The 27,682-nt window shown below is 38.7% G+C and overlaps 3 protein-coding genes across 5 annotated transcripts; all 3 read left to right on the top strand.

The window, feature by feature from the left end:
• Positions 1–4,035: 4,035 nt before the first annotated feature.
• LOC124015805 (zinc finger protein 239-like) lies at positions 4,036–14,608 on the top strand. 3 transcript variants are annotated; one of them, XM_046331288.1, is made up of 2 exons: positions 4,036–4,568; positions 14,326–14,608. In XM_046331288.1, the coding sequence occupies exons 1-2, from the start codon at positions 4,265–4,267 to the stop codon at positions 14,448–14,450; spliced, it is 429 nt and encodes a 142-aa protein (XP_046187244.1). In that variant the 5' UTR covers positions 4,036–4,264; the 3' UTR covers positions 14,451–14,608. The 3 variants fall into 3 exon arrangements, with proteins under 3 accessions (XP_046187244.1, XP_046187243.1, XP_046187245.1); XM_046331287.1 differs by lacking the exon at positions 14,326–14,608 and adding an exon at positions 10,772–12,029; XM_046331289.1 differs by lacking the exon at positions 4,036–4,568 and adding an exon at positions 12,124–12,660.
• Positions 14,609–15,636: 1,028 nt separating this feature from the next.
• LOC124016485 (zinc finger protein 239-like) lies at positions 15,637–20,156 on the top strand. The gene is made up of 2 exons (XM_046332060.1): positions 15,637–15,667; positions 19,435–20,156. Exons 1-2 carry the CDS (start codon positions 15,637–15,639, stop codon positions 20,154–20,156), a joined length of 753 nt encoding a protein of 250 aa, XP_046188016.1.
• A 648-nt stretch (positions 20,157–20,804) lies between these two features.
• LOC124015831 (glutamic acid-rich protein-like) lies at positions 20,805–23,267 on the top strand. The gene is made up of 2 exons (XM_046331321.1): positions 20,805–21,314; positions 22,985–23,267. The coding sequence occupies exons 1-2, from the start codon at positions 20,965–20,967 to the stop codon at positions 22,995–22,997; spliced, it is 363 nt and encodes a 120-aa protein (XP_046187277.1). The 5' UTR covers positions 20,805–20,964; the 3' UTR covers positions 22,998–23,267.
• The last annotated feature ends 4,415 nt before the right edge of the window (positions 23,268–27,682 follow it).

The raw sequence follows: 27,682 nt of genomic DNA, 5'->3' as shown, positions 1-27,682 counted from the left end.
ATAGGTTCAGGTTTTACGGCCGGAGTCCGCAACTTTGGGGGGGGGGGTACTGTCACGTTCTGACCATAGTTCTGTTATTTTATTCTTTGTTTTAGTATCGTCAGGGTGTGAGTTTGGGTGCGCAGTTTATGTTGGTTTTTCTATGTTGTTTTTTGTGTTCGGCCTAGTGTGGTTCTCAATCAGAGGCAGGTGTCGTTAGTTGTCTCCGATTGAGAATCATACTTAGGTAGCCTGGGTTTCACTCTTGGTTTGTGGGTGTTTGTTTCCGTGTGAGTGTTTTGGCCACACGGTACTGTTTCGGTTTTGTAAATTCACATTGTTATTTTTTGTTTAGTGTTCTGAGTTTGAATTAAAAATCAGCATGAACACTTACCACGCTGCACTTTGGTCCGATCCTTACTCCTCCTCAGGCGAAGAGAAGGATATCCATTACACTCTCAAATTCATAGACAGAGCTGTGGATGCAAGGACTGACCATCCATGATATCATTCATGATATCAACATTATAGTTTTAACCATGTTGAGGCTACAGTGGTGGGTTACATTGTTTCTAAACATAGGAGTGAGTCGCTCTGGATAAGAGCGTCTGCTAAATTACTTAAATGTAAATGTAAATGTAAAAAAATATTATTGTGGGTTCTGATGGGGTACAACAGTTGAACTAAGCTCATGAGGCATGTGTTATATTCTTCATGAATCAATGCCTATAAATAAACAAATTTAAAATGTCTAAATATGGATGTAGCTATTGCAGATTTCCCCTTTAGCACAACGCATTAGTTCAACAACTGCAGAGTTTGTGCCTATGTTTTTAAGACTCCTCTATTTTTAAGCTTCCTCCCTAAGTTTGTTTTATTCACGGCTTTAGCACACTCCACCAACCCTGATGTCCTAGTCGTGTCTAAATCATTAATTAGGAAGGCCACCAAAATTCCTGACATTTCCATCTCCAACTACAACATCTTCCAACAAGATAGAACTGCCAAAGGGGGCGGAGTTGCAATCTACTGCAGAGATAGCCTGCAGAGTTCTGTCATAGTATCCAGGTCTGTACCCAAACAATTCGAGCTTCTACTGTTAAAAATCTACCTTTCCAGAAACACGTCTCTCACCATTGACCCCCTTCAGCCCCGATCTGTGCCCTGGAATCCATATGTGAATTGATTGCCCCCCATCCTATCTTCAGAGTTAGTACTGTTAGGTGACCTAAACTGAGATATGCTTAACACCCCGGCTGTCCTACAATCTAAGATAGATGCCCTCAATCTCACACAAATTATTAAGGGACCTACCAGGTACAACCCTAAATCCGTAACCATGGGCACCCTCTACGCAGACGACACCATTCTGTATACATCTAGCCCTTCTTTGGGCACTGTGTTAATAACCTTTTGTGACTAGGGGGCAGTATTTTCATTTTTGGAGAAAAAAAACATTCCCGTAGTAAACGGGATATTTTGTCAGGACAAGATGCTAGAATATGCATATAATTGACAGCTTAGCATAGAAAACACTCTAAAGTTTCCAAAACTGTAAAATCATTGTCTGTGAGTATAACAGAACTGATGTTGTAGGCGAAAGCCTGAGAAAAATCCAATCCGGAAGAGCCTCATGTTTTGAAAGCGTTGCGTTCCAATGTGTCCCTATTGAACAGTGAATGGGCTATCAATCCGATTACTCGTTCTCCGTATTCCCGAAGGTGTCTACAGCATTGTGATGTAGTTTTACGCATTTATGTTGAAGAATACCCATAGGCGGCTACATTGCACAAGTGGTCACCTGATGGCTCCCAGAATGACTCTCGTGTAAAATACAGAGGTAGCCATTATTCCAATCGGTCCTACTGAAAAACAAATTGTCCCAATGGATATATTATCAAATAAATATTTGAAAAACACCTTGAGGATTGATTATAAACAACGTTTGCCATGTTTCTATCGATATTATGGAGCTAATTTGGAATATTTTCCGCCGTTTTCGTGACTGCAATTTTCGGGCGATTTCTCAGCCAAACGTGAAGAACAAACAGAGCTATTTCGCCTACAAAAATAATATTTTTTGGAAAAAAGGAACATTTGCTATCTAACTGGGAGTCTCTTGAGTGAAAACATCCGAAGCTCATCAAAGGTAAACGATTTAATTTGATTGCTTTTCTGATTTCCGTGACCAAGTTACCTGCTGCTAGCTGGACAAAATGCTATGCTAGGCTATCGATAAACTTATACAAATGCTTGTCTAGCTTTGGCTGTAAAGCATATTTTGAAAACCTGAGATGACAGGGTGATTAAAGGCTAAGCTGTGTCTCAATATATTTCATTTGTGATTTTCATGAATAGGAATATTTTCTAGGAATATTTATGTCCGTTGCGTTATGCTAATTAGTGTCAGTCGATGATTACGCTCCCGCATGCCATGCCTTTGGGGAAACCGAACCCAGATATCCAGGTCCTCCTCTTCATTTTCTTCTTCCAATGTGACAGTCATCTCCACCTCCTCCTTCACTCCAAAAACTGCATCCTCCTCTTTCTCTTCCTCCTCTTCTTTTACTGTAACATCCTCCTCCTCTTTCACTCTGAATGCGTCTTCCTCTTCTTTCACTGTAATGTCTTTCTCTTCTTCTTTCACTGTAACATCCTCACCCTCTATTTGTTTTTGTATTTTTACATCCTCTTCCTCCTCTTTCACGACAACGTTCAGCCACATACCCTCTTTCTCCGTCCAGCAGACCTCCTCTTCTTTAGCAGGAGGAGAGTAGTTTAGTGAGCTCATGGTCGGGGATGTTAGCTAGGCTAATGCTAACTTAATCAGCCCCGCTAGCTGACTAATAACAACAACACCATAAATATGAAAGTAAATCGGATAACTAACTAGACGACAGAAGAGGGGTTAAAACAGTGGCTAATATACACTAAAGCGTCTAAAGAGCTTTATTGGTTCGGCTATTTTGTCTAGCAAGCTACCGAGGTGGCTGACTAATTGTTGCTGCTGTTGAAAGAAGCGTTCCGTCTACTAGATTTTACATCACACGTATGGCCTTAAAGCCCCACACCAGACCTAGTCTGTTCATTATATACATCTACATGATGTATTGTTACACCATGTAGAAGCAGTATAGACCTAGTCTGTTCATTATATACATCTACATGATGTACTGTTACACCATGTTAGAGCAGTATGGACCTAGTCTGTTCATTATATACATCTACATGATGTATTGTTACACCATGTAGGAGCAGTATAGACCTAGTCTGTTCATTATATACATCTACATGATGTATTGTTACACTATGTAGGAGCAGTAAAGACCTAGTCTGTTCATTATATACATCTACGTGATGTATTGTTACACCATGTTAGAGCAGTATAGACCTTGTCTTTTCATTATATACATCTACATGATGTATTGTTACACCACGTAGGAGCAGTATAGACCTAGTCTGTTCATTATATACATCTACATGATGTACTGTTACACCATGTAGGAGCAGTATAGACCTAGTCTGTTCATTATATACATCTACATGATGTATTGTTACACCATGTTAGAGCAGTATGGACCTAGTCTGTTCATTATATACATCTACATGATGTATTGTTACACCATGTAGGAGCAGTAAAGACCTAGTCTGTTCATTATATACATCTACATGATGTATTGTTACACTATGTAGGAGCAGTAAAGACATAGTCTGTTCATTATATACATCTACATGATGTATTGTTACACCATGTAGGAGCAGTATATACCTACAGTAGCTAGCTACTTATTTAGATTTAGTATGACTGAATGAAACTGCCTTACATTTGCTGTAGTAAACATTTTTTATTCGCACTAATCAATCAACACAATCCTGTCTTTGCATGTCGCATTTAATTGTATTATTTAATTAAATCAATTTAAAATCAACTTTGTCTGAAAATAAAATATGATCCTCAACTGCGTTTCCCCTCCAGACAGCAGACGGCGATGTGCGTCTTTCAGGCGATGCTGCCAGAGTGATTTATAATCTAGTGGACGGTTCTTCAGAAACTGCTCGTCAACCACCTCGGTAGCTTGCTAGCCAACATAGCCGAACGATTAAAGCTGTTACGCTTTCGGTGTATATTAGCTAGTGTGTTTTAGACACACTTCTGTCGTATCTACTTGTTAACCTATTTAATTTAATATTACGTTATTTTGTATTAGTCAGCTATAGTAGTTGGCTGGTTAAGTTAGCAATAGCCTAGTTGCTAATGATAGCTAGCTAGCTAATATCCCCGACCATGAGCTCCATTAAGTACTCCCCTCTTGTTAAAGAAGCGGTCTGCTGGTCGGAGAAAGAAGCTCTTGTGAAAGAGGAGGAGGAAGAAGAGGACGTCACAGTAAAAAAAGAGTGTGAGGCTGTTACAATGAAAGAAGAGAAATATGTTTCAGTGAAAGAAGAGGAAGATGCCTTCAGAGTGAAAGAGGAGGAGGATGTTACAGTAAAAGAAGAGGAGGCAGAGAAAGAGGAGGATGCAGTTTTTGAAGTGAAGGAGGAGAAAGAGAGAATATTGACAGAGGAGTCAGGAGATCTGATTACCACCCGTAAGTACTGTCTTAAAAACGGGCTCTAACTCTCAAAGTTTTTGAACGAATGTGTGGTTTTAAAGCAGCATGCTACTGAAATTCTATACTTGAAAATGTTGTTCTCTACTATAGGAATTTGTTATAATATAATGTTAAAGCTACATTTTAAAATAGGTGATAAAGCCCTGAATGCTGATTGGCTGACAGCTGTGGTATTTCAGGCCGTATACCATGGGTATGACAAAACATGTATTTTTACCCTTCTAATTACACTGGTAACCAGTTTATAATTGCAATAAGCCACCTCGTGTTTGTGATATATGGCCAATATACCACGGCTAAGGGCTGTATCCAGGCACTTTGCGTTGTGCATAAGAACAGTCTTTAACCATGCTATATTGGCCATGTACTACACTTTCTCGGGCCTTATTGCTTAACTGTGACATGTGTAGAGAGTCCCCCTCCCACCCACCACAAAATCACAAGTTAACTGTCTCACAGGGTGACGTGTGTCTATTGTAGACATTGCATGGCGTGTGTATACCCACAAAAAGCAGATTTCTAAATAATGTTGGAGAAATACAGAAAATAAGAAGCATTATTGACATGAAATGGACAAGTGTTTTGGGGAGACTGAACATATTAGCAAAAGGACAAGCATTTTAGGAAAACTGAAAATATTAGCAAAAGGACAAGCGCTTTGGGGAGACTGAACATATTAGCAAAAGGACAAGCATTTTAGGAAAACTGAAAATATTAGCAAAAGGACAAGCGCTTTGGGGAGACTGAACATATTAGCAAAAGGACCAGCGCTTTGGGGAGACTGGACAAGGGCACAAACGTTTGTTAGTCCACAAAAAACATGGGCAAAATAGCCATTTCAAGGAAAGGCTGAACTAAAGAGTGATCATTTAGAAAAGATAGTAATTATAACTTTAGAGATGAAGTGGGCCACCAACAAAACGTTATTAACATTGGATCAAATGCAGCCTATAACATTGACTGAAATAGTAATATATGTTATTATACACCTCTACTCAGCCTGTATACATGACAAGATCTATTATTATACACCTCTGCTCAGCCTGTAAACATGACATGATCTATTATTATACACCTCTGCTCAGCCAATAAACATGACAATATATATTATTATAGAGCTCTCCTCAGCCAATAAACATGATATTATCTATTATTATAGAGCTCTGCTCCTCCTAAAAACATGACATTATCTATTATTACAGAGCTCTGTTCAGTCAATAAACATGATATTCCCTGAGAAATTAGATTTGGAGCTCTACATCATTTGTTTTTAAATCTCACCATCACCAAGTTTATTATTAATGATGTAATGTTGTGAAGACTGACCTTGGGTTATTGAGGGATCTAGTCTGGATTAAACCTCATAGGAAGACAGTTTTATCATGTGGAGATTTCATTCAGGTCTCTCTTTAGACAAATTACTCTTTGGCAGGAGAGAGACCAAACTCTCACTCTGATAGCAGAAAGAGTCCTTCAGAGGAACAAGACACAGAAATGCCCAAACCAGCGAGACAACACCACTGCTCCTACTGTGGAAATAGTTTTACCAGATTACTACATCTGAAAGCACATGAGAGAATACATACAGGAGAAAAGCCCTTCCACTGTTCCCAGTGTGAAAAGAGTTTTAGGTGGTTAACGAGTCTGAAAAAGCATGAGGGGACACACACAAGAAAAGCTCTACCAATGCTCCCTGTGTGGAAAGAGTTTTGCCAAGTAAATGCGCCTGACTAGGCATGACAGGACACACTCAGGAGGGGATAAGACCTACCACTGCTCCCAGTGTGGAAAGAGATTTAACCGGTTAAGGCATCTGAATAAGCATGAAAGAATACATACACAGAAGGAGAAGACATACCACTGCTCTCAGTGTGGAAAGACATTTTCCCAGTCAGAGGACCTGACATCACATGTGAGAATAGAGAGACTGTGTTCTGACTGGGAATTTGTGTTTTTGTTTGTCACAGTAAATCATATTGTTTAAATGAATTCAGACATGAAAATCTGACCAAAACAACAGGCCTGTTTCTGTTGTTTATTCATCTTGATCATGTCTAAAATCAAATTAAATATTTTAAAATGTGTATTTCATTTTTCATTATGAACTTTGATTGATTGTATACAAGTATAAACCCTCTGATGTAATTCATAATATGATTTGGATATTGATAAATGTAAATTATTATATAAGGAAGGAAGTAGCCGTGGCTTGTAGCTGTTTCTGTAGTGTGAGGCAGGTTGATGTACAAGTACTTCCCCTGGACAGGACTCTAGTCTATTAAGTTATTATATAGATTAATTTAATTTTTGCTACTCTTCACTCCAACTTTGAATTTGATTTGATATATGATTTGGATATTGCTAAATTACTTTGTTTGGATACAGCTGCAGCCAAATATATTGGCACCCTTACACAAATAATTCCCTATTTCTTCTCAAGTCAGTTGAAATTGATGGTGGTCTAGTACCACTACTTTACTATGATGGTCTCCACCTTGTTATTGTACTAGTACCACCACTATACTATGATGGTCTCCACATCTTATTGTACTAGCTCCACTACTAAACTATGATGGTCTCCACCTTGTTATTGTACTAGTACCACTACTAAACTATGATGGTCTCCACACCTTGTTATTGTACTAGCTCCACTACTAAACTATGATGGTCTCCACCTTGTTATTGTACTAGTACCACTACTATACTATGATGATCTCCACATCTTATTGTACTAGCTCCACTACTATACTATGATGGTCTCCACATTGTTATTGTACTAGCTCCACTACTAGTACCACTACTATACTATGGTCTCCACACCTTGTTATTGTACTAGCTACACTACTAATACCACTACTATACTATGATGATCTCCACACCTGGTTATAAAATCTATTTTTACAAAGCCCTTTTTACATCAGCTGATGTCACAAAGTGATATATAGAATCTCAGCCTAAAATCCCAAACAGCAATGCAGATGTAGAAGCATGGTGGCTCCCCAATTAAGGTTGCCTGTAGTTGAGAGGTAGTTCTGTAGTTGTATACGGTCAGACTGGAAGGGTTCATGCAGATTGTTGGTAGAGAGGTAGTTCTGTAGTTGTATACAGGCAGCCTGGAAGGGTTCATGCGGATTGTTGGTAGAGGGGTAGTTCTGTAGTATCTAGCCAGACGAGAAGGGTTCATGTTGGTTTGATGGAGGCAGTTTTAAGGGAATTAAGCACAGTGCCTGAATTAAGAAAGTGATTTATGATTGTATGAGTCCTGTGGGAACAGGGTCCAAGGGGCAGGTAGTTGACCTCATATTATGGACAATTTCAGAGACAGATGTTGGGGTTGTCAATGAGAATGTGGTGAAACTGTAGCTGGGAGGCTCAGTGTGAAGCAGGGGGGCAGGTTTGAATCAAGGGGTAGATTGTACAGTGAAGCAAATGCTCTTTATTTTGGATTTTAGGATTTGAAAAATGCATGAAAAATAGTACTTTATTCAATGAAGTGGGTAAAGAAGGAGTTAGCGAAGTGGTTGAACTCATTTCTTTACTACAGAAAATATAATTCTGGGGTTCCAATCACCATTTGCAATGAGATTGGTAAAGTATAACTTGTGTGCAGTGTTCAGTGCCTCTTTGTTTGCAGTCTGTTGATATACCAGGGCCTAACTGTATCAGTTAACTGGAGAATAGCTCAAGGAAAACAAAGCTTTCTCCCAGCAGCTTTCATAGAACTTAGATCACTGTTAAACTATGCTGCAGAGCGTTTGTTTGACTGAAGGAATATGATGCCTTAAATGCAGCGTTAGATGTAAAGTTTAAATTCTCATTCATTACAAATCTTCACTAATCAATAAACACATGCTTTCATTTCGACATATCAATATAATATTATTATTTAATGACACATTTTAAAAATACCCTTTTTTTGTCAGGAAATAAAATAAACATTTACTTATACTGCGTTACCCAATCCAGTCAGCTGATAACAATGCTGCCAGTGGGATGTATAATCTAGTGGACGGGACCCTTCAACAACAACAACAGCGAGTCAGTCACTTCAGTAGCTTGCTAGGCGACATGGCCTAAACGTTCAAGCTTTTTAGACTGTTTCAGTGCATATTTGCTCATGTGTTTAAAACATACTTCTGTTTTACAGTTAGTTGCCCCATTTATTTTCATATTTACGTTGTTAGTCAGGCGGATGTCTAAAATTTGCCTAGCACTAGGCTAGTCACTAATGATATCCAGCTAGCTAACATCCCCGAACATGAACTCCCTAAACTACTCTCCTCCTGTTAAAGAAGAGGAGGTCTGCTGGACGAAGAAAGATGTTCTGGGGCTGAACATTGTTGTGAAGGAGGAGAAGGAAGAAGAGGATGTCACAGTAAAAAAAACAAGAAGTAGAGGGTGATGCTGTTACAGTGAAAGAAGAATAGAAAGACGTTTCAGTGAAAGAAGAAGAGGAGGATGTAATTCTTGAAGTGAAATAGGAAGGAGAGGAGGAGACAGAAGGTCAGATTAACACCAGTAAATACTAATATTTAATAACTGGGGCACAAACGCTGCAGTTGTTGAACTGATGAATACAAACGTGGTTTTAAAGCAGCTGTGGTTTTTGTTTTGCATACATTTTAAAATAAAAAATCGGAGTCTGGTGTAATTTCGTTACTCTGGAATTGCCCTGCACCTAACTTCTCAACAAATATATAAACGCAACCATTTCAAAGATTTTACGGACTTACAGTTCATAGAAGTCAATTTAAATAAATTCATTAGGCCCTAATCTATGGATTTCACGACTGGGCAGGTGTGCTGCCATAGGCCACCCACTGGGGTGCAAGGCCCAGCCAATCAGAATGAGTTATCCACACAAAAAGGCTTTCAAATCAAATCTAATCAAATGTTATTTGTCACATACACATGGTTAGCAGATGTTAATGCGAGTGTAGCGAAATGCTTGTGCTTCTAGTTCCGACAATGCAGTAATAACCAACGAGTAATCTAGCTAACTATTCCAAAACTACTACCTTATACACATAAGTGTAAAGGGATAAAGAATATGTACATAAAGATATATGAATGAGTGATGGTACAGAGCGGCATAGGCAAGATGCAGTAGATTTGTAAGTCGCTCTGGATAAGAGCGTCTGCTAAATGACTTAAATGTAAATGTAAATGGTATCGAGTACAGTATATACATATGAGATGAGTATGTAAACAAAGTGGCATAGTTTAAAGTGGCTAGTGATACATGTATTACATAAAGATGCAGTAGATGATATAGAGTACAGTATATACGTATACATATGAGATTAATAATGTAGGGTATGTAAACATTATATAAGTAGCATTGTTTAATGTGGCTAGTGATATATTTTACATCAATTCCCATTATTAAAGTGGCTGGAGTTGAGTCAGTGTGTTGGCAGCAGCCACTCAATGTTAGTGGTGGCTGTTTAACAGTCTGATGGCCTTGAGATAGAAGCTGTTTTTCAGTCACTCGGTCCCAGCTTTGATGCACCTGTACTGACCTCGCCTTCTGGATGATAGCGGGGTGAACAGGCAGTGGCTCGGGTGGTTGTTGTCCTTGATGATCTTTATTACAGACAGAAATACTCCTCAGCACCCCTCCTCAGATGATCCCGCATGAAACATGGGACCAACACTTTCTGTGTTGCGTTTATTTTTTTGTTCAGTATATACACTTAGGAACACATGTCAGCGTAGAGCCCTGAACTATAATAATAAGTCAGCAGTTTATCTGGCAGGACAGTGTGGTGTGTAGTGATGTGTTGTGATATGGAGGCACTTTGGTGATTCTTGATGTTCACTTGTACAACTATTCATCATTACTAATGTATTTAAATTAATTATTTTAACACATTGGTTAAAAGACTTGTCACAAAAATGTGATTACAAGGAGCAACTTACCACATTACTTCATGCTTACATTTCTTGTTTTACAAACATTGCCAAGCTGCTCATTCATTTCTTGTTGTTGTGATTATTGGTGTAGTCAGTCATTGCAACAAAAATATTTGGTAGAAAATCAGCGGCGTGTATTTTCTTTCATCTGCCTGCTACACTGGCTGGTGGACCAACAAGACAACAGGACCAACAGGACTTAGGAAACATTTGTCAAAGTTTGTAAAAACATTCACTACATTGACTATCTGACTTTCACACAGGAGAGAGATGTGACCATCGTGAATCCTCTGGGGAGTCTCAACAACATCATGATGCTGAAGAGGCAGAGAAGAGTCTCTCCAGATCAGAACACCTCAAGAAACACCATCAGAGACACACAGGAAAGAAACCACACTGCTGCTCTGACTGTGGGAAACGTTTCAAATCTTCATCAGAACTTAAAAATCACCAGCGGGTACACACAGGGGAGAAGCCTTATAGCTGTAATCAATGTGGGAAGAGTTTTACTCATTCAAGTAATCTGAAAACACACCAGAGAACACACACAAGAGATAAGCCTTACAGCTGTGAACAGTGTGGCAAGAGTTTTACTCAGGCAAGCAACCTGGTATCACACCAGAGAACACACACAGGAGAGCAGCCATACAGATGTGATCAGTGTGGCAAGAGTTTTACTCAGTCAAGCAACCTGGTATCACACCAGAGAATACACACAGGAGAGCAGCCGTATAGCTGTGAGCAATGTGGGAAAAACTTTTCTCGGGGAGAACGCCTTAAAGAGCACCAGAGAACACACACAGGGGAGAAGCCTTATATCTGTGACCAGTGTGGCAAGAGTTTTACTCAGTCACGCAACCTGCTATTACACCAGAGAACACACACAGGAGAGCAGCCATATAGCTGTGAGCAATGTGGCAAGAGTTTTACTCAGTCAAGCAACCTGGTATCACACCAGAGAACACACACAGGAGAGCAGCCATATAGCTGTGAGCAATGTGGGAAAAGATTTTCTCGGATAGAACACCTTAAAGGACACCAGAGAACACACACAGGGGAGAAACCTTATAGCTGTAATCAGTGTGGGAAGAGTTTTACTCAGTCAAACAGCCTGAATAGACACCAGAGAACACACACATGATAGAAATCATATAGCTGTAATCAGTGTGGGAAGAGTTTTATCACCAGAGAGCACACACAGGAGACACTGATCTGCTCTGACTTTGAAGAGCTTTGCTTCCCTAAGAAACCTGACACAACACCAGAGAACACACACAGGAGAGAAGCCTTATAGCTGTGATCAGTGTGACAAGAGATACTCTCATTCAAGTGGTCTGATTCAACATCAGAAAATACATGCAGGAGATCCACAGGGTGTAGAATAACCGACACCAGACCTATATACATCAAATCACATTTTATTTGTCACATACACTTGTTTAGCAGATGTTATTGTGGGTGTAGAAAAATGCTTGTGTTTCTAGCTCCAACAGTCAAATTAACAATACACACAATATAAAGGAATGGAATTAAGAATATATAAATCTTTGGCCGAGCGATGCCAGAGCAGCATAGACTAAGATGCAGTAGAATAGAATACAGTACATACAGTGGGGCAAAAAAGTATTTAGTCAGCCATCAATTGTGCAAGTTCTCCCACTTAAAAAGATGTGTATTTGCAAATTATGGTGGAAAATAAGTATTTGGTCAATTACAAAAGTTTATCTAAAATACTTTTAAATTTAATATTTACGTTGTAAGTCAACTAGCTGGCTAATGCTAACTAGCCATTATCCCCGAACATGAGTTCACCAAGCTACTCTCCTCCTGATAAAGAAGAGGTGGTTTGCTGGACGGAGAAAGAAGCTCTCGTGAAAGAGGAGGCGGAAGAGGAGGCTGTTACAATACACAAACAAGTAGAGGGTGAGGGTGTTACTGTGAAAGAAGAAGAGAAAGACGCGTTCAGAGTGAAAGAGGAGGAGGATGTTACTGTGAAAGAAGAGGATGAAGATGCAGTTTTTGGAGTGGAGGATGAAGTGAAAGAAGATGAAGACGTTTTTGGAATGAAGGATGAAGAAGGGGAGATTACTGTCACATTAGAGGAGGACGAAGAAGAGAAGACTGGAGATCTGATTAACACCAGTAAATTACAGTGAGTACTAATCTTATAAAACAGGGACATTGATCTGATTAACACCAGTTTATACAGTGAGTATTATCTTAATAAAAAGCAGGGGAACACAAACTCTTCAGTTGTTGAACTAAATGTGTGATTTTACATTCTACACTTGAATATGTTTTTGTACTGTAGGAATTGTTCATGGCGTCCTCTAGTGATTTAAAAAAATACTTTTCATGTCGAAAAGTGATATAGAAATACAGTAAAGTATAAACACCCTAAAGGGAAACAAATAAATGTTTTGAGCAAAATAGTTTTTTTTTTAGAGATAATTACAAACTGGAAGGAGTGAATGATGTCATACATAGTAAGGCTTTCAAGGAGTTGGCTTGATGGGATGTTGTGATGTCATCCAATAGGCGACTGATGCTAATGTGAATATTCATTGTTCTTTTAAAAATCCTTCCTGTTCTGTCAAGTTGGTTGTTGTTCATTGCAAGAAAGCCATTTTGAAGTCTTGCCATTGACTTTCAAGACGATTTAAGTCAATACTGTAACTAGGCCACTCAGGAACATTCAATGTCACCTTGGTAAGCTCCTCCAGTGTAGATTTGGCCTTGTGGTTTAGGTTATTGTCCTGTTAGGACAGTTTTTCATATTCAGATCTCTGAGATCTACCTACGTAACATTTAGTGTCTCCTTATATTACGTTGAGAAAACAGTTTTCATGGGCACAGAAATCCTAAATAATTTCAGAGTTAGCTAAATCCAATGGTTCTAACCGAGAGTCACCTTAACTTTATTGACAACACCCCAATGGATCAATAATTACACATAATACTTAATACTGTAGCTGTTTAGTTGCAATCACATGTTCAACTATCATCAGCTGATCCAGGAAATCATTTTCTGAATGCCAGTCAAATGATAAACATCACGACATGGGTATATTTGTTGTTAGCTGAAGTTATGTGCCAATTTGTAAACAATTAGTGAACAAACCCTTATTGTCAGGCTGATGGCAAAGCTAGCCAAGGAGCATTTTACTGGTTGAAGTGTTTTTTTTCGTATAAAAAAGTTATGCGTATTGCACTCATAGCAACCTGTAAATGTTGTTGCTCCTCAGCCTATGAGAACTCCCCTGATTTTTTCCCCACGGTGGTGAACTAGTGAATAGACACAGAGCTTTAATGTGAGTTTCCTTGAGTAGCACTCCTGATCTTGCGCTATAATATTCAGAATACATTGTGGAAAACTAAAATCTTCGCTCACCATTTTGGCTCCAGGCAGATATACTACATCCATAAATAGTGGTTTCCTCATTAGCTGGGAGGAGTTTCTACAACCAGATATACTACATCCATAATTAGTGGTTTCCTCATTAGCATGGAGGAGATTCTGCAACCAAATTGTGTGTGCATCGCCCTCCTGCTGCAATTTTAGCAAACACAGAAAGGGGCCTATATTGGAGACCAAAGGTCATATGGCACACTGCTTAGAGTTTCAACAACACAAATAACTTAACAATCATCGATTTTACTACTGTGAAAACAAGACAATTGTCATATAATTTAATAGACGTGAATTATTGTACAACTTCATGACAATGCTCTGGGCATCAACGTTTATCTCAAATAAACAGTGGATTTCTGCTGTTGTGGGCCTTTAACCATCTGTCTGATATTTTCGTTAACACAGGAGAGAGATGTGAATATCGTGGATCCTCTGGGGAGCCTCAAAAACTTCATGATGCTGACGAGACAGAGAAGAGTCTCTCCAGATCAGGACACCTCAAGAAACACCAGCAGAGACCCACAGGATAGAAACCACACTGCTGCTCTGACTGTGGGAAACGTTACAAAACTTCATCAGAACTTAAAAATCACCAGCAAGTATACACAGGAGAAAAATCTTATAGTTGTGATCAATGTGGGAAGATTTTTACTAAATCTAGCAATCTGACTATACACCAGAGAACACACAGGAGAGAAACCTTTAGGCTGTGATCAATGTGGGAAGATTTTTACTAAATCTAGCAATCTGACTATACACCAGAGAACACACAGGAGAGAAACCTTTTAGGCTTTGATCAATGTGGGAAGATTTTTACTAAATCTAGCCATCTGACTAGACACCAGCGAGTCAGTGTGGGAAGTTTTACTCAGCTAAACATCCTGAAAGAACACCAGAGAACACACACAGGAGAGAAATCTCATGGCTGTGATCAATGTGGGAAGAGATACTCTGGTAAAAGATCTCTGATCAAACATCAGAAAAAACATACATGAAGGAGTTGAATTTGAAAAATCATATCAATTAAATAATGTCACAATGTAGAATGTTTTAACATTATAGTAGGAGTATTTTAATGATGTCACAATGTAGAACTCTAAATGTTTGTCCTCTGTTCTATTGGTTTCAACGTGATATGGATATTAGCCTCAGGGGGAAAATCCAGGCTCTGAATTGAAAGAGTTATTATTAGTTATTTAACAAAAAGTGACTCACAAAAAAAGAGTTGTGTTAAACTTACCACGTTGGTGACCCACTTGAATCAAAATGCAACACTTCAAAATGTAGCTAGCTGTTTTCTACAAATTGTCCTCTAACCAATGATGTACACATTATTCCCAGATTCGTGTGGTTTTTGAGCTGTTAGTTTTAACAGGACGTGCAACCTCATTTCCCTTCTGTCACACAAATGATTTTAGCATGATATCGATGAGTTATGACAAATAAGTGTTGTGTTCCTTTGTTCAACGTCCCCTACATTTAAATGTATCACTCCCAAATGCAGCTGACTGTCTTCTGCAGGTTGTCCTCTAACCAGTGAGGTAAAATATTTATCCCGTTTCCATGTATTTTGTTTAGTTGTGTTAGTTTCAACAGCACGTAAAACCTGATTTCCCCCTAATCAATATCAGTGATTTATTTGCTACTTGTCAAAACAACAGTGTTTTTGGTGCTTGTGCAGTTTATAAGGTGCTTGTTTAAAATAATACAAGTAATATGATTATTGTGGCAGATGTTTGTGTATACAGTATGGCCCATTTTACGTTTAGGTTTTCAATATATCACAAACTGTTTCTGCATATTGGTTGTTGATTTGTACATGTTAAAATTGTGTGTTGACATTGGGCTATCCCACCTAGCAAAATGTAATTAAAAAATACTTAGAAAAAAGGACTATGCAACCAAATATTTTACATTTACATTTCATGTAACATTTAGTAATCATAATTATTTTATGTAACCAACTGACAATTTTGGGTACAATTATATTGACATTGTTGCTCGGCTTTTAGAATATCATGGTTCATTCTCAGATGTGCCAACCCAAATGTACTAAAGCATGACATTAGGGACTGGGCCCAGATCCAACAACATGCCTATTGAGTGAACCCTGAAAGATTTTTCTCCAGGGTTGGCAAGTCAACTAGTTTTGCGTTTAGCGTTGCGTTGCCATGGATCACAATTTATTTTGGCTTATTGGAGATTAGTTTTTGTCAGGAGAATTCTATACTCCTTGTTCATTTACCAATTCAATTAAGTTACACTTAGTCTGTTACATCAGGATTTGTAAGATACTGATAGAAAAGGAAACAGACAGAGGCCCAGTCTACCAAAGTTAAATGTTTATTCATGGGAACGTTCTGACGTGTACAGTACAGGACCTTCAATTTATGGCAACACACATACTTCCACACCAACCATCAAACCCGCCTGCCAACAGAGCCTAGGGAATACGTGAGAATAGTGTCTTCCTTACCCTCCCCTAAGATAGGGAGAGACCTGGGACTGGGAAGTTCTCAGTGTCCCAGCCAAGCTCTCCCCGGATCTGGCTCAGACAGATAGTCTGTTCTCAAAACACTAGACACATTGTTCCCAAACGTTGATTCGGACTAAAATATATATAATCATCGAATGAGTCTAACACTTACACACGTGTTATAATAATCTAATGATTCAAATTAATTTCATACAATCACATGGTATCAGACCTATGGTTTCAGGACTGTAACATTCTAATCATTTATTGAAACACATTTCCTTATCAGTTTTGTTTGGTCTCTTCCAAGGGGAGGAGAGTTCTAGAAGCTTGTGGGGAAAACATTTTTCTTTAGAAAGAAAAAGGAGAAAAGAAAGGATTGTATATTGTTATTTAGAAATGTGTGTTTTCTTGTTTTTAAATTGTTGACAGCCAGTAGACATGTTAATATTGCCGCCGTTTTCGTGACTGCAATTTTCGGGCGATTTCTCAGCCAAACGTGAAGAACAAACAGAGCTATTTCGCCTACAAAAATAATATTTTTTGGAAAAAAGGAACACTTGCTATCTAACTGGGAGTCTCTTGAGTGAAAACATCCGAAGCTCATCAAAGGTAAACGATTTAATTTGATTGCTTTTCTGATTTCCGTGACCAAGTTACCTGCTGCTAGCTGGACAAAATGCTATGCTAGGCTATCGATAAACTTATACAAATGTTTGTCTAGCTTTGGCTGTAAAGTTTATTTTGAAAACCTGAGATGACAGGGTGATTAAAGGCTAAGCTGTGTCTCAATATATTTCATTTGTGATTTTCATGAATAGGAATATTTTCTAGGAATATTTATGTCCGTTGCGTTAAGCTAATTAGTGTCAGTCGATGATTACGCTCTCCAGCATGCCATGCCTTTGGGGAAACCGAACCCTCTTCATTTTCTTCTTCCAATGTGACAGTCATCTCCACCTCCTCCTTCACTCCAAAAACTGCATCCTCCTCTTTTAACCCCTCTTCTGTCGTCTAGTTAGTTATCCGATTTACTTTCATATTTATGGTGTTGTTGTTATTAGTCAGCTAGCGGGGCTGATTAAGTTAACATTAGCCTAGCTAACATCCCCGAACATGAGCTCCCTAAACTACTCTCCTCCTGTTAAAGAAGAGGAGGTCTGCTGGACGAAGAAAGATGTTCTGGGGCTGAACATTGTTGTGAAGGAGGAGAAGGAAGAAGAGGATGTCACAGTAAAAAAAACAAGAAGTAGAGGGTGATGCTGTTACAGTGAAAGAAGAATAGAAAGACGTTTCAGTGAAAGAAGAAGAGGAGGATGCAATTCTTGAAGTGAAATAGGAAGGAGAGGAGGAGACAGAAGGTCAGATTAACACCAGTAAATACTAATATTTAATAACTGGGGCACAAACGCTGCAGTTGTTGAACTGATGAATACAAACGTGGTTTTAAAGCAGCTGTGGTTTTTGTTTTGCATACATTTTAAAATAAAAAATCGGAGTCTGGTGTAATTTCGTTACTCTGGAATTGCCCTGCACCTAACTTCTCAACAAATATATAAACGCAACCATTTCAAAGATTTTACGGACTTACAGTTCATAGAAGTCAATTTAAATAAATTCATTAGGCCCTAATCTATGGATTTCACGACTGGGCAGGTGTGCTGCCATAGGCCACCCACTGGGGTGCAAGGCCCAGCCAATCAGAATGAGTTATCCACACAAAAAGGCTTTCAAATCAAATCTAATCAAATGTTATTTGTCACATACACATGGTTAGCAGATGTTAATGCGAGTGTAGCGAAATGCTTGTGCTTCTAGTTCCGACAATGCAGTAATAACCAACGAGTAATCTAGCTAACTATTCCAAAACTACTACCTTATACACATAAGTGTAAAGGGATAAAGAATATGTACATAAAGATATATGAATGAGTGATGGTACAGAGCGGCATAGGCAAGATGCAGTAGATTTGTAAGTCGCTCTGGATAAGAGCGTCTGCTAAATGACTTAAATGTAAATGTAAATGGTATCGAGTACAGTATATACATATGAGATGAGTATGTAAACAAAGTGGCATAGTTTAAAGTGGCTAGTGATACATGTATTACATAAAGATGCAGTAGATGATATAGAGTACAGTATATACGTATACATATGAGATTAATAATGTAGGGTATGTAAACATTATATAAGTAGCATTGTTTAATGTGGCTAGTGATATATTTTACATCAATTCCCATTATTAAAGTGGCTGGAGTTGAGTCAGTGTGTTGGCAGCAGCCACTCAATGTTAGTGGTGGCTGTTTAACAGTCTGATGGCCTTGAGATAGAAGCTGTTTTTCAGTCACTCGGTCCCAGCTTTGATGCACCTGTACTGACCTCGCCTTCTGGATGATAGCGGGGTGAACAGGCAGTGGCTCGGGTGGTTGTTGTCCTTGATGATCTTTATTACAGACAGAAATACTCCTCAGCACCCCCTCCTCAGATGATCCCGCATGAAACATGGGACCAACACTTTCTGTGTTGCGTTTATTTTTTTGTTCAGTATATACACTTAGGAACACATGTCAGCGTAGAGCCCTGAACTATAATAATAAGTCAGCAGTTTATCTGGCAGGACAGTGTGGTGTGTAGTGATGTGTTGTGATATGGAGGCACTTTGGTGATTCTTGATGTTCACTTGTACAACTATTCATCATTACTAATGTATTTAAATTAATTATTTTAACACATTGGTTAAAAGACTTGTCACAAAAATGTGATTACAAGGAGCAACTTACCACATTACTTCATGCTTACATTTCTTGTTTTACAAACATTGCCAAGCTGCTCATTCATTTCTTGTTGTTGTGATTATTGGTGTAGTCAGTCATTGCAACAAAAATATTTGGTAGAAAATCAGCGGCGTGTATTTTCTTTCATCTGCCTGCTACACTGGCTGGTGGACCAACAAGACAACAGGACCAACAGGACTTAGGAAACATTTGTCAAAGTTTGTAAAAACATTCACTACATTGACTATCTGACTTTCACACAGGAGAGAGATGTGACCATCGTGAATCCTCTGGGGAGTCTCAACAACATCATGATGCTGAAGAGGCAGAGAAGAGTCTCTCCAGATCAGAACACCTCAAGAAACACCATCAGAGACACACAGGAAAGAAACCACACTGCTGCTCTGACTGTGGGAAACGTTTCAAATCTTCATCAGAACTTAAAAATCACCAGCGGGTACACACAGGGGAGAAGCCTTATAGCTGTAATCAATGTGGGAAGAGTTTTACTCATTCAAGTAATCTGAAAACACACCAGAGAACACACACAAGAGATAAGCCTTACAGCTGTGAACAGTGTGGCAAGAGTTTTACTCAGGCAAGCAACCTGGTATCACACCAGAGAACACACACAGGAGAGCAGCCATACAGATGTGATCAGTGTGGCAAGAGTTTTACTCAGTCAAGCAACCTGGTATCACACCAGAGAATACACACAGGAGAGCAGCCGTATAGCTGTGAGCAATGTGGGAAAAACTTTTCTCGGGGAGAACGCCTTAAAGAGCACCAGAGAACACACACAGGGGAGAAGCCTTATATCTGTGACCAGTGTGGCAAGAGTTTTACTCAGTCACGCAACCTGCTATTACACCAGAGAACACACACAGGAGAGCAGCCATATAGCTGTGAGCAATGTGGCAAGAGTTTTACTCAGTCAAGCAACCTGGTATCACACCAGAGAACACACACAGGAGAGCAGCTGTGAGCAATGTGGGAAAAGATTTTCTCGGATAGAACACCTTAAAGGACACCAGAGAACACACACAGGGGAGAAACCTTATAGCTGTAATCAGTGTGGGAAGAGTTTTACTCAGTCAAACAGCCTGAATAGACACCAGAGAACACACACATGATAGAAATCATATAGCTGTAATCAGTGTGGGAAGAGTTTTATCACCAGAGAGCACACACAGGAGACACTGATCTGCTCTGACTTTGAAGAGCTTTGCTTCCCTAAGAAACCTGACACAACACCAGAGAACACACACAGGAGAGAAGCCTTATAGCTGTGATCAGTGTGACAAGAGATACTCTCATTCAAGTGGTCTGATTCAACATCAGAAAATACATGCAGGAGATCCACAGGGTGTAGAATAACCGACACCAGACCTATATACATCAAATCACATTTTATTTGTCACATACACTTGTTTAGCAGATGTTATTGTGGGTGTAGAAAAATGCTTGTGTTTCTAGCTCCAACAGTCAAATTAACAATACACACAATATAAAGGAATGGAATTAAGAATATATAAATCTTTGGCCGAGCGATGCCAGAGCAGCATAGACTAAGATGCAGTAGAATAGAATACAGTACATACAGTGGGGCAAAAAGTATTTAGTCAGCCATCAATTGTGCAAGTTCTCCCACTTAAAAAGATGTGTATTTGCAAATTATGGTGGAAAATAAGTATTTGGTCAATTACAAAAGTTTATCTAAAATACTTTTAAATTTAATATTTACGTTGTAAGTCAACTAGCTGGCTAATGCTAACTAGCCATTATCCCCGAACATGAGTTCACCAAGCTACTCTCCTCCTGATAAAGAAGAGGTGGTTTGCTGGACGGAGAAAGAAGCTCTCGTGAAAGAGGAGGCGGAAGAGGAGGCTGTTACAATACACAAACAAGTAGAGGGTGAGGGTGTTACTGTGAAAGAAGAAGAGAAAGACGCGTTCAGAGTGAAAGAGGAGGAGGATGTTACTGTGAAAGAAGAGGATGAAGATGCAGTTTTTGGAGTGGAGGATGAAGTGAAAGAAGATGAAGACGTTTTTGGAATGAAGGATGAAGAAGGGGAGATTACTGTCACATTAGAGGAGGACGAAGAAGAGAAGACTGGAGATCTGATTAACACCAGTAAATTACAGTGAGTACTAATCTTATAAAACAGGGACATTGATCTGATTAACACCAGTTTATACAGTGAGTATTATCTTAATAAAAAGCAGGGGAACACAAACTCTTCAGTTGTTGAACTAAATGTGTGATTTTACATTCTACACTTGAATATGTTTTTGTACTGTAGGAATTGTTCATGGCGTCCTCTAGTGATTTAAAAAAATACTTTTCATGTCGAAAAGTGATATAGAAATACAGTAAAGTATAAACACCCTAAAGGGAAACAAATAAATGTTTTGAGCAAAATAGTTTTTTTTTTTTTAGAGATAATTACAAACTGGAAGGAGTGAATGATGTCATACATAGTAAGGCTTTCAAGGAGTTGGCTTGATGGGATGTTGTGATGTCATCCAATAGGCGACTGATGCTAATGTGAATATTCATTGTTCTTTTAAAAATCCTTCCTGTTCTGTCAAGTTGGTTGTTGTTCATTGCAAGAAAGCCATTTTGAAGTCTTGCCATTGACTTTCAAGACGATTTAAGTCAATACTGTAACTAGGCCACTCAGGAACATTCAATGTCACCTTGGTAAGCTCCTCCAGTGTAGATTTGGCCTTGTGGTTTAGGTTATTGTCCTGTTAGGACAGTTTTTCATATTCAGATCTCTGAGATCTACCTACGTAACATTTAGTGTCTCCTTATATTACGTTGAGAAAACAGTTTTCATGGGCACAGAAATCCTAAATAATTTCAGAGTTAGCTAAATCCAATGGTTCTAACCGAGAGTCACCTTAACTTTATTGACAACACCCCAATGGATCAATAATTACACATAATACTTAATACTGTAGCTGTTTAGTTGCAATCACATGTTCAACTATCATCAGCTGATCCAGGAAATCATTTTCTGAATGCCAGTCAAATGATAAACATCACGACATGGGTATATTTGTTGTTAGCTGAAGTTATGTGCCAATTTGTAAACAATTAGTGAACAAACCCTTATTGTCAGGCTGATGGCAAAGCTAGCCAAGGAGCATTTTACTGGTTGAAGTGTTTTTTTTCGTATAAAAAAGTTATGCGTATTGCACTCATAGCAACCTGTAAATGTTGTTGCTCCTCAGCCTATGAGAACTCCCCTGATTTTTTCCCCCCACGGTGGTGAACTAGTGAATAGACACAGAGCTTTAATGTGAGTTTCCTTGAGTAGCACTCCTGATCTTGCGCTATAATATTCAGAATACATTGTGGAAAACTAAAATCTTCGCTCACCATTTTGGCTCCAGGCAGATATACTACATCCATAAATAGTGGTTTCCTCATTAGCTGGGAGGAGTTTCTACAACCAGATATACTACATCCATAATTAGTGGTTTCCTCATTAGCATGGAGGAGATTCTGCAACCAAATTGTGTGTGCATCGCCCTCCTGCTGCAATTTTAGCAAACACAGAAAGGGGCCTATATTGGAGACCAAAGGTCATATGGCACACTGCTTAGAGTTTCAACAACACAAATAACTTAACAATCATCGATTTTACTACTGTGAAAACAAGACAATTGTCATATAATTTAATAGACGTGAATTATTGTACAACTTCATGACAATGCTCTGGGCATCAACGTTTATCTCAAATAAACAGTGGATTTCTGCTGTTGTGGGCCTTTAACCATCTGTCTGATATTTTCGTTAACACAGGAGAGAGATGTGAATATCGTGGATCCTCTGGGGAGCCTCAAAAACTTCATGATGCTGACGAGACAGAGAAGAGTCTCTCCAGATCAGGACACCTCAAGAAACACCAGCAGAGACCCACAGGATAGAAACCACACTGCTGCTCTGACTGTGGGAAACGTTACAAAACTTCATCAGAACTTAAAAATCACCAGCAAGTATACACAGGAGAAAAATCTTATAGTTGTGATCAATGTGGGAAGATTTTTACTAAATCTAGCAATCTGACTATACACCAGAGAACACACAGGAGAGAAACCTTTAGGCTGTGATCAATGTGGGAAGATTTTTACTAAATCTAGCAATCTGACTATACACCAGAGAACACACAGGAGAGAAACCTTTTAGGCTTTGATCAATGTGGGAAGATTTTTACTAAATCTAGCCATCTGACTAGACACCAGCGAGTCAGTGTGGGAAGTTTTACTCAGCTAAACATCCTGAAAGAACACCAGAGAACACACACAGGAGAGAAATCTCATGGCTGTGATCAATGTGGGAAGAGATACTCTGGTAAAAGATCTCTGATCAAACATCAGAAAAAACATACATGAAGGAGTTGAATTTGAAAAATCATATCAATTAAATAATGTCACAATGTAGAATGTTTTAACATTATAGTAGGAGTATTTTAATGATGTCACAATGTAGAACTCTAAATGTTTGTCCTCTGTTCTATTGGTTTCAACGTGATATGGATATTAGCCTCAGGGGGAAAATCCAGGCTCTGAATTGAAAGAGTTATTATTAGTTATTTAACAAAAAGTGACTCACAAAAAAAGAGTTGTGTTAAACTTACCACGTTGGTGACCCACTTGAATCAAAATGCAACACTTCAAAATGTAGCTAGCTGTTTTCTACAAATTGTCCTCTAACCAATGATGTACACATTATTCCCAGATTCGTGTGGTTTTTGAGCTGTTAGTTTTAACAGGACGTGCAACCTCATTTCCCTTCTGTCACACAAATGATTTTAGCATGATATCGATGAGTTATGACAAATAAGTGTTGTGTTCCTTTGTTCAACGTCCCCTACATTTAAATGTATCACTCCCAAATGCAGCTGACTGTCTTCTGCAGGTTGTCCTCTAACCAGTGAGGTAAAATATTTATCCCGTTTCCATGTATTTTGTTTAGTTGTGTTAGTTTCAACAGCACGTAAAACCTGATTTCCCCTAATCAATATCAGTGATTTATTTGCTACTTGTCAAAACAACAGTGTTTTTGGTGCTTGTGCAGTTTATAAGGTGCTTGTTTAAAATAATACAAGTAATATGATTATTGTGGCAGATGTTTGTGTATACAGTATGGCCCATTTTACGTTTAGGTTTTCAATATATCACAAACTGTTTCTGCATATTGGTTGTTGATTTGTACATGTTAAAATTGTGTGTTGACATTGGGCTATCCCACCTAGCAAAATGTAATTAAAAAATACTTAGAAAAAAGGACTATGCAACCAAATATTTTACATTTACATTTCATGTAACATTTAGTAATCATAATTATTTTATGTAACCAACTGACAATTTTGGGTACAATTATATTGACATTGTTGCTCGGCTTTTAGAATATCATGGTTCATTCTCAGATGTGCCAACCCAAATGTACTAAAGCATGACATTAGGGACTGGGCCCAGATCCAACAACATGCCTATTGAGTGAACCCTGAAAGATTTTTCTCCAGGGTTGGCAAGTCAACTAGTTTTGCGTTTAGCGTTGCGTTGCCATGGATCACAATTTATTTTGGCTTATTGGAGATTAGTTTTTGTCAGGAGAATTCTATACTCCTTGTTCATTTACCAATTCAATTAAGTTACACTTAGTCTGTTACATCAGGATTTGTAAGATACTGATAGAAAAGGAAACAGACAGAGGCCCAGTCTACCAAAGTTAAATGTTTATTCATGGGAACGTTCTGACGTGTACAGTACAGGACCTTCAATTTATGGCAACACACATACTTCCACACCAACCATCAAACCCGCCTGCCAACAGAGCCTAGGGAATACGTGAGAATAGTGTCTTCCTTACCCTCCCCTAAGATAGGGAGAGACCTGGGACTGGGAAGTTCTCAGTGTCCCAGCCAAGCTCTCCCCGGATCTGGCTCAGACAGATAGTCTGTTCTCAAAACACTAGACACATTGTTCCCAAACGTTGATTCGGACTAAAATATATATAATCATCGAATGAGTCTAACACTTACACACGTGTTATAATAATCTAATGATTCAAATTAATTTCATACAATCACATGGTATCAGACCTATGGTTTCAGGACTGTAACATTCTAATCATTTATTGAAACACATTTCCTTATCAGTTTTGTTTGGTCTCTTCCAAGGGGAGGAGAGTTCTAGAAGCTTGTGGGGAAAACATTTTTCTTTAGAAAGAAAAAGGAGAAAAGAAAGGATTGTATATTGTTATTTAGAAATGTGTGTTTTCTTGTTTTTAAATTGTTGACAGCCAGTAGACATGTTAATATTGCCGCCGTTTTCGTGACTGCAATTTTCGGGCGATTTCTCAGCCAAACGTGAAGAACAAACAGAGCTATTTCGCCTACAAAAATAATATTTTTTGGAAAAAAGGAACACTTGCTATCTAACTGGGAGTCTCTTGAGTGAAAACATCCGAAGCTCATCAAAGGTAAACGATTTAATTTGATTGCTTTTCTGATTTCCGTGACCAAGTTACCTGCTGCTAGCTGGACAAAATGCTATGCTAGGCTATCGATAAACTTATACAAATGTTTGTCTAGCTTTGGCTGTAAAGTTTATTTTGAAAACCTGAGATGACAGGGTGATTAAAGGCTAAGCTGTGTCTCAATATATTTCATTTGTGATTTTCATGAATAGGAATATTTTCTAGGAATATTTATGTCCGTTGCGTTAAGCTAATTAGTGTCAGTCGATGATTACGCTCTCCAGCATGCCATGCCTTTGGGGAAACCGAACCCTCTTCATTTTCTTCTTCCAATGTGACAGTCATCTCCACCTCCTCCTTCACTCCAAAAACTGCATCCTCCTCTTTAACCCCTCTTCTGTCGTCTAGTTAGTTATCCGATTTACTTTCATATTTATGGTGTTGTTGTTATTAGTCAGCTAGCGGGGCTGATTAAGTTAACATTAGCCTAGCTAACATCCCCGAACATGAGCTCCCTAAACTACTCTCCTCCTGTTAAAGAAGAGGAGGTCTGCTGGACGAAGAAAGATGTTCTGGGGCTGAACATTGTTGTGAAGGAGGAGAAGGAAGAAGAGGATGTCACAGTAAAAAAAACAAGAAGTAGAGGGTGATGCTGTTACAGTGAAAGAAGAATAGAAAGACGTTTCAGTGAAAGAAGAAGAGGAGGATGCAATTCTTGAAGTGAAATAGGAAGGAGAGGAGGAGACAGAAGGTCAGATTAACACCAGTAAATACTAATATTTAATAACTGGGGCACAAACGCTGCAGTTGTTGAACTGATGAATACAAACGTGGTTTTAAAGCAGCTGTGGTTTTTGTTTTGCATACATTTTAAAATAAAAAATCGGAGTCTGGTGTAATTTCGTTACTCTGGAATTGCCCTGCACCTAACTTCTCAACAAATATATAAACGCAACCATTTCAAAGATTTTACGGACTTACAGTTCATAGAAGTCAATTTAAATAAATTCATTAGGCCCTAATCTATGGATTTCACGACTGGGCAGGTGTGCTGCCATAGGCCACCCACTGGGGTGCAAGGCCCAGCCAATCAGAATGAGTTATCCACACAAAAAGGCTTTCAAATCAAATCTAATCAAATGTTATTTGTCACATACACATGGTTAGCAGATGTTAATGCGAGTGTAGCGAAATGCTTGTGCTTCTAGTTCCGACAATGCAGTAATAACCAACGAGTAATCTAGCTAACTATTCCAAAACTACTACCTTATACACATAAGTGTAAAGGGATAAAGAATATGTACATAAAGATATATGAATGAGTGATGGTACAGAGCGGCATAGGCAAGATGCAGTAGATTTGTAAGTCGCTCTGGATAAGAGCGTCTGCTAAATGACTTAAATGTAAATGTAAATGGTATCGAGTACAGTATATACATATGAGATGAGTATGTAAACAAAGTGGCATAGTTTAAAGTGGCTAGTGATACATGTATTACATAAAGATGCAGTAGATGATATAGAGTACAGTATATACGTATACATATGAGATTAATAATGTAGGGTATGTAAACATTATATAAGTAGCATTGTTTAATGTGGCTAGTGATATATTTTACATCAATTCCCATTATTAAAGTGGCTGGAGTTGAGTCAGTGTGTTGGCAGCAGCCACTCAATGTTAGTGGTGGCTGTTTAACAGTCTGATGGCCTTGAGATAGAAGCTGTTTTTCAGTCACTCGGTCCCAGCTTTGATGCACCTGTACTGACCTCGCCTTCTGGATGATAGCGGGGTGAACAGGCAGTGGCTCGGGTGGTTGTTGTCCTTGATGATCTTTATTACAGACAGAAATACTCCTCAGCACCCCCTCCTCAGATGATCCCGCATGAAACATGGGACCAACACTTTCTGTGTTGCGTTTATTTTTTTGTTCAGTATATACACTTAGGAACACATGTCAGCGTAGAGCCCTGAACTATAATAATAAGTCAGCAGTTTGTCACGAACCGGCTCAAAGC

This window comes from Oncorhynchus gorbuscha, linkage group LG26 (genome assembly GCF_021184085.1).
Source record: "Oncorhynchus gorbuscha isolate QuinsamMale2020 ecotype Even-year linkage group LG26, OgorEven_v1.0, whole genome shotgun sequence".
NCBI classification, from domain to species: Eukaryota; Metazoa; Chordata; class Actinopteri; order Salmoniformes; family Salmonidae; genus Oncorhynchus; species Oncorhynchus gorbuscha.
The sequence above is the reverse complement of the archived record's forward strand: the minus strand, read 5'-3'. Positions and strand labels throughout refer to the sequence as shown.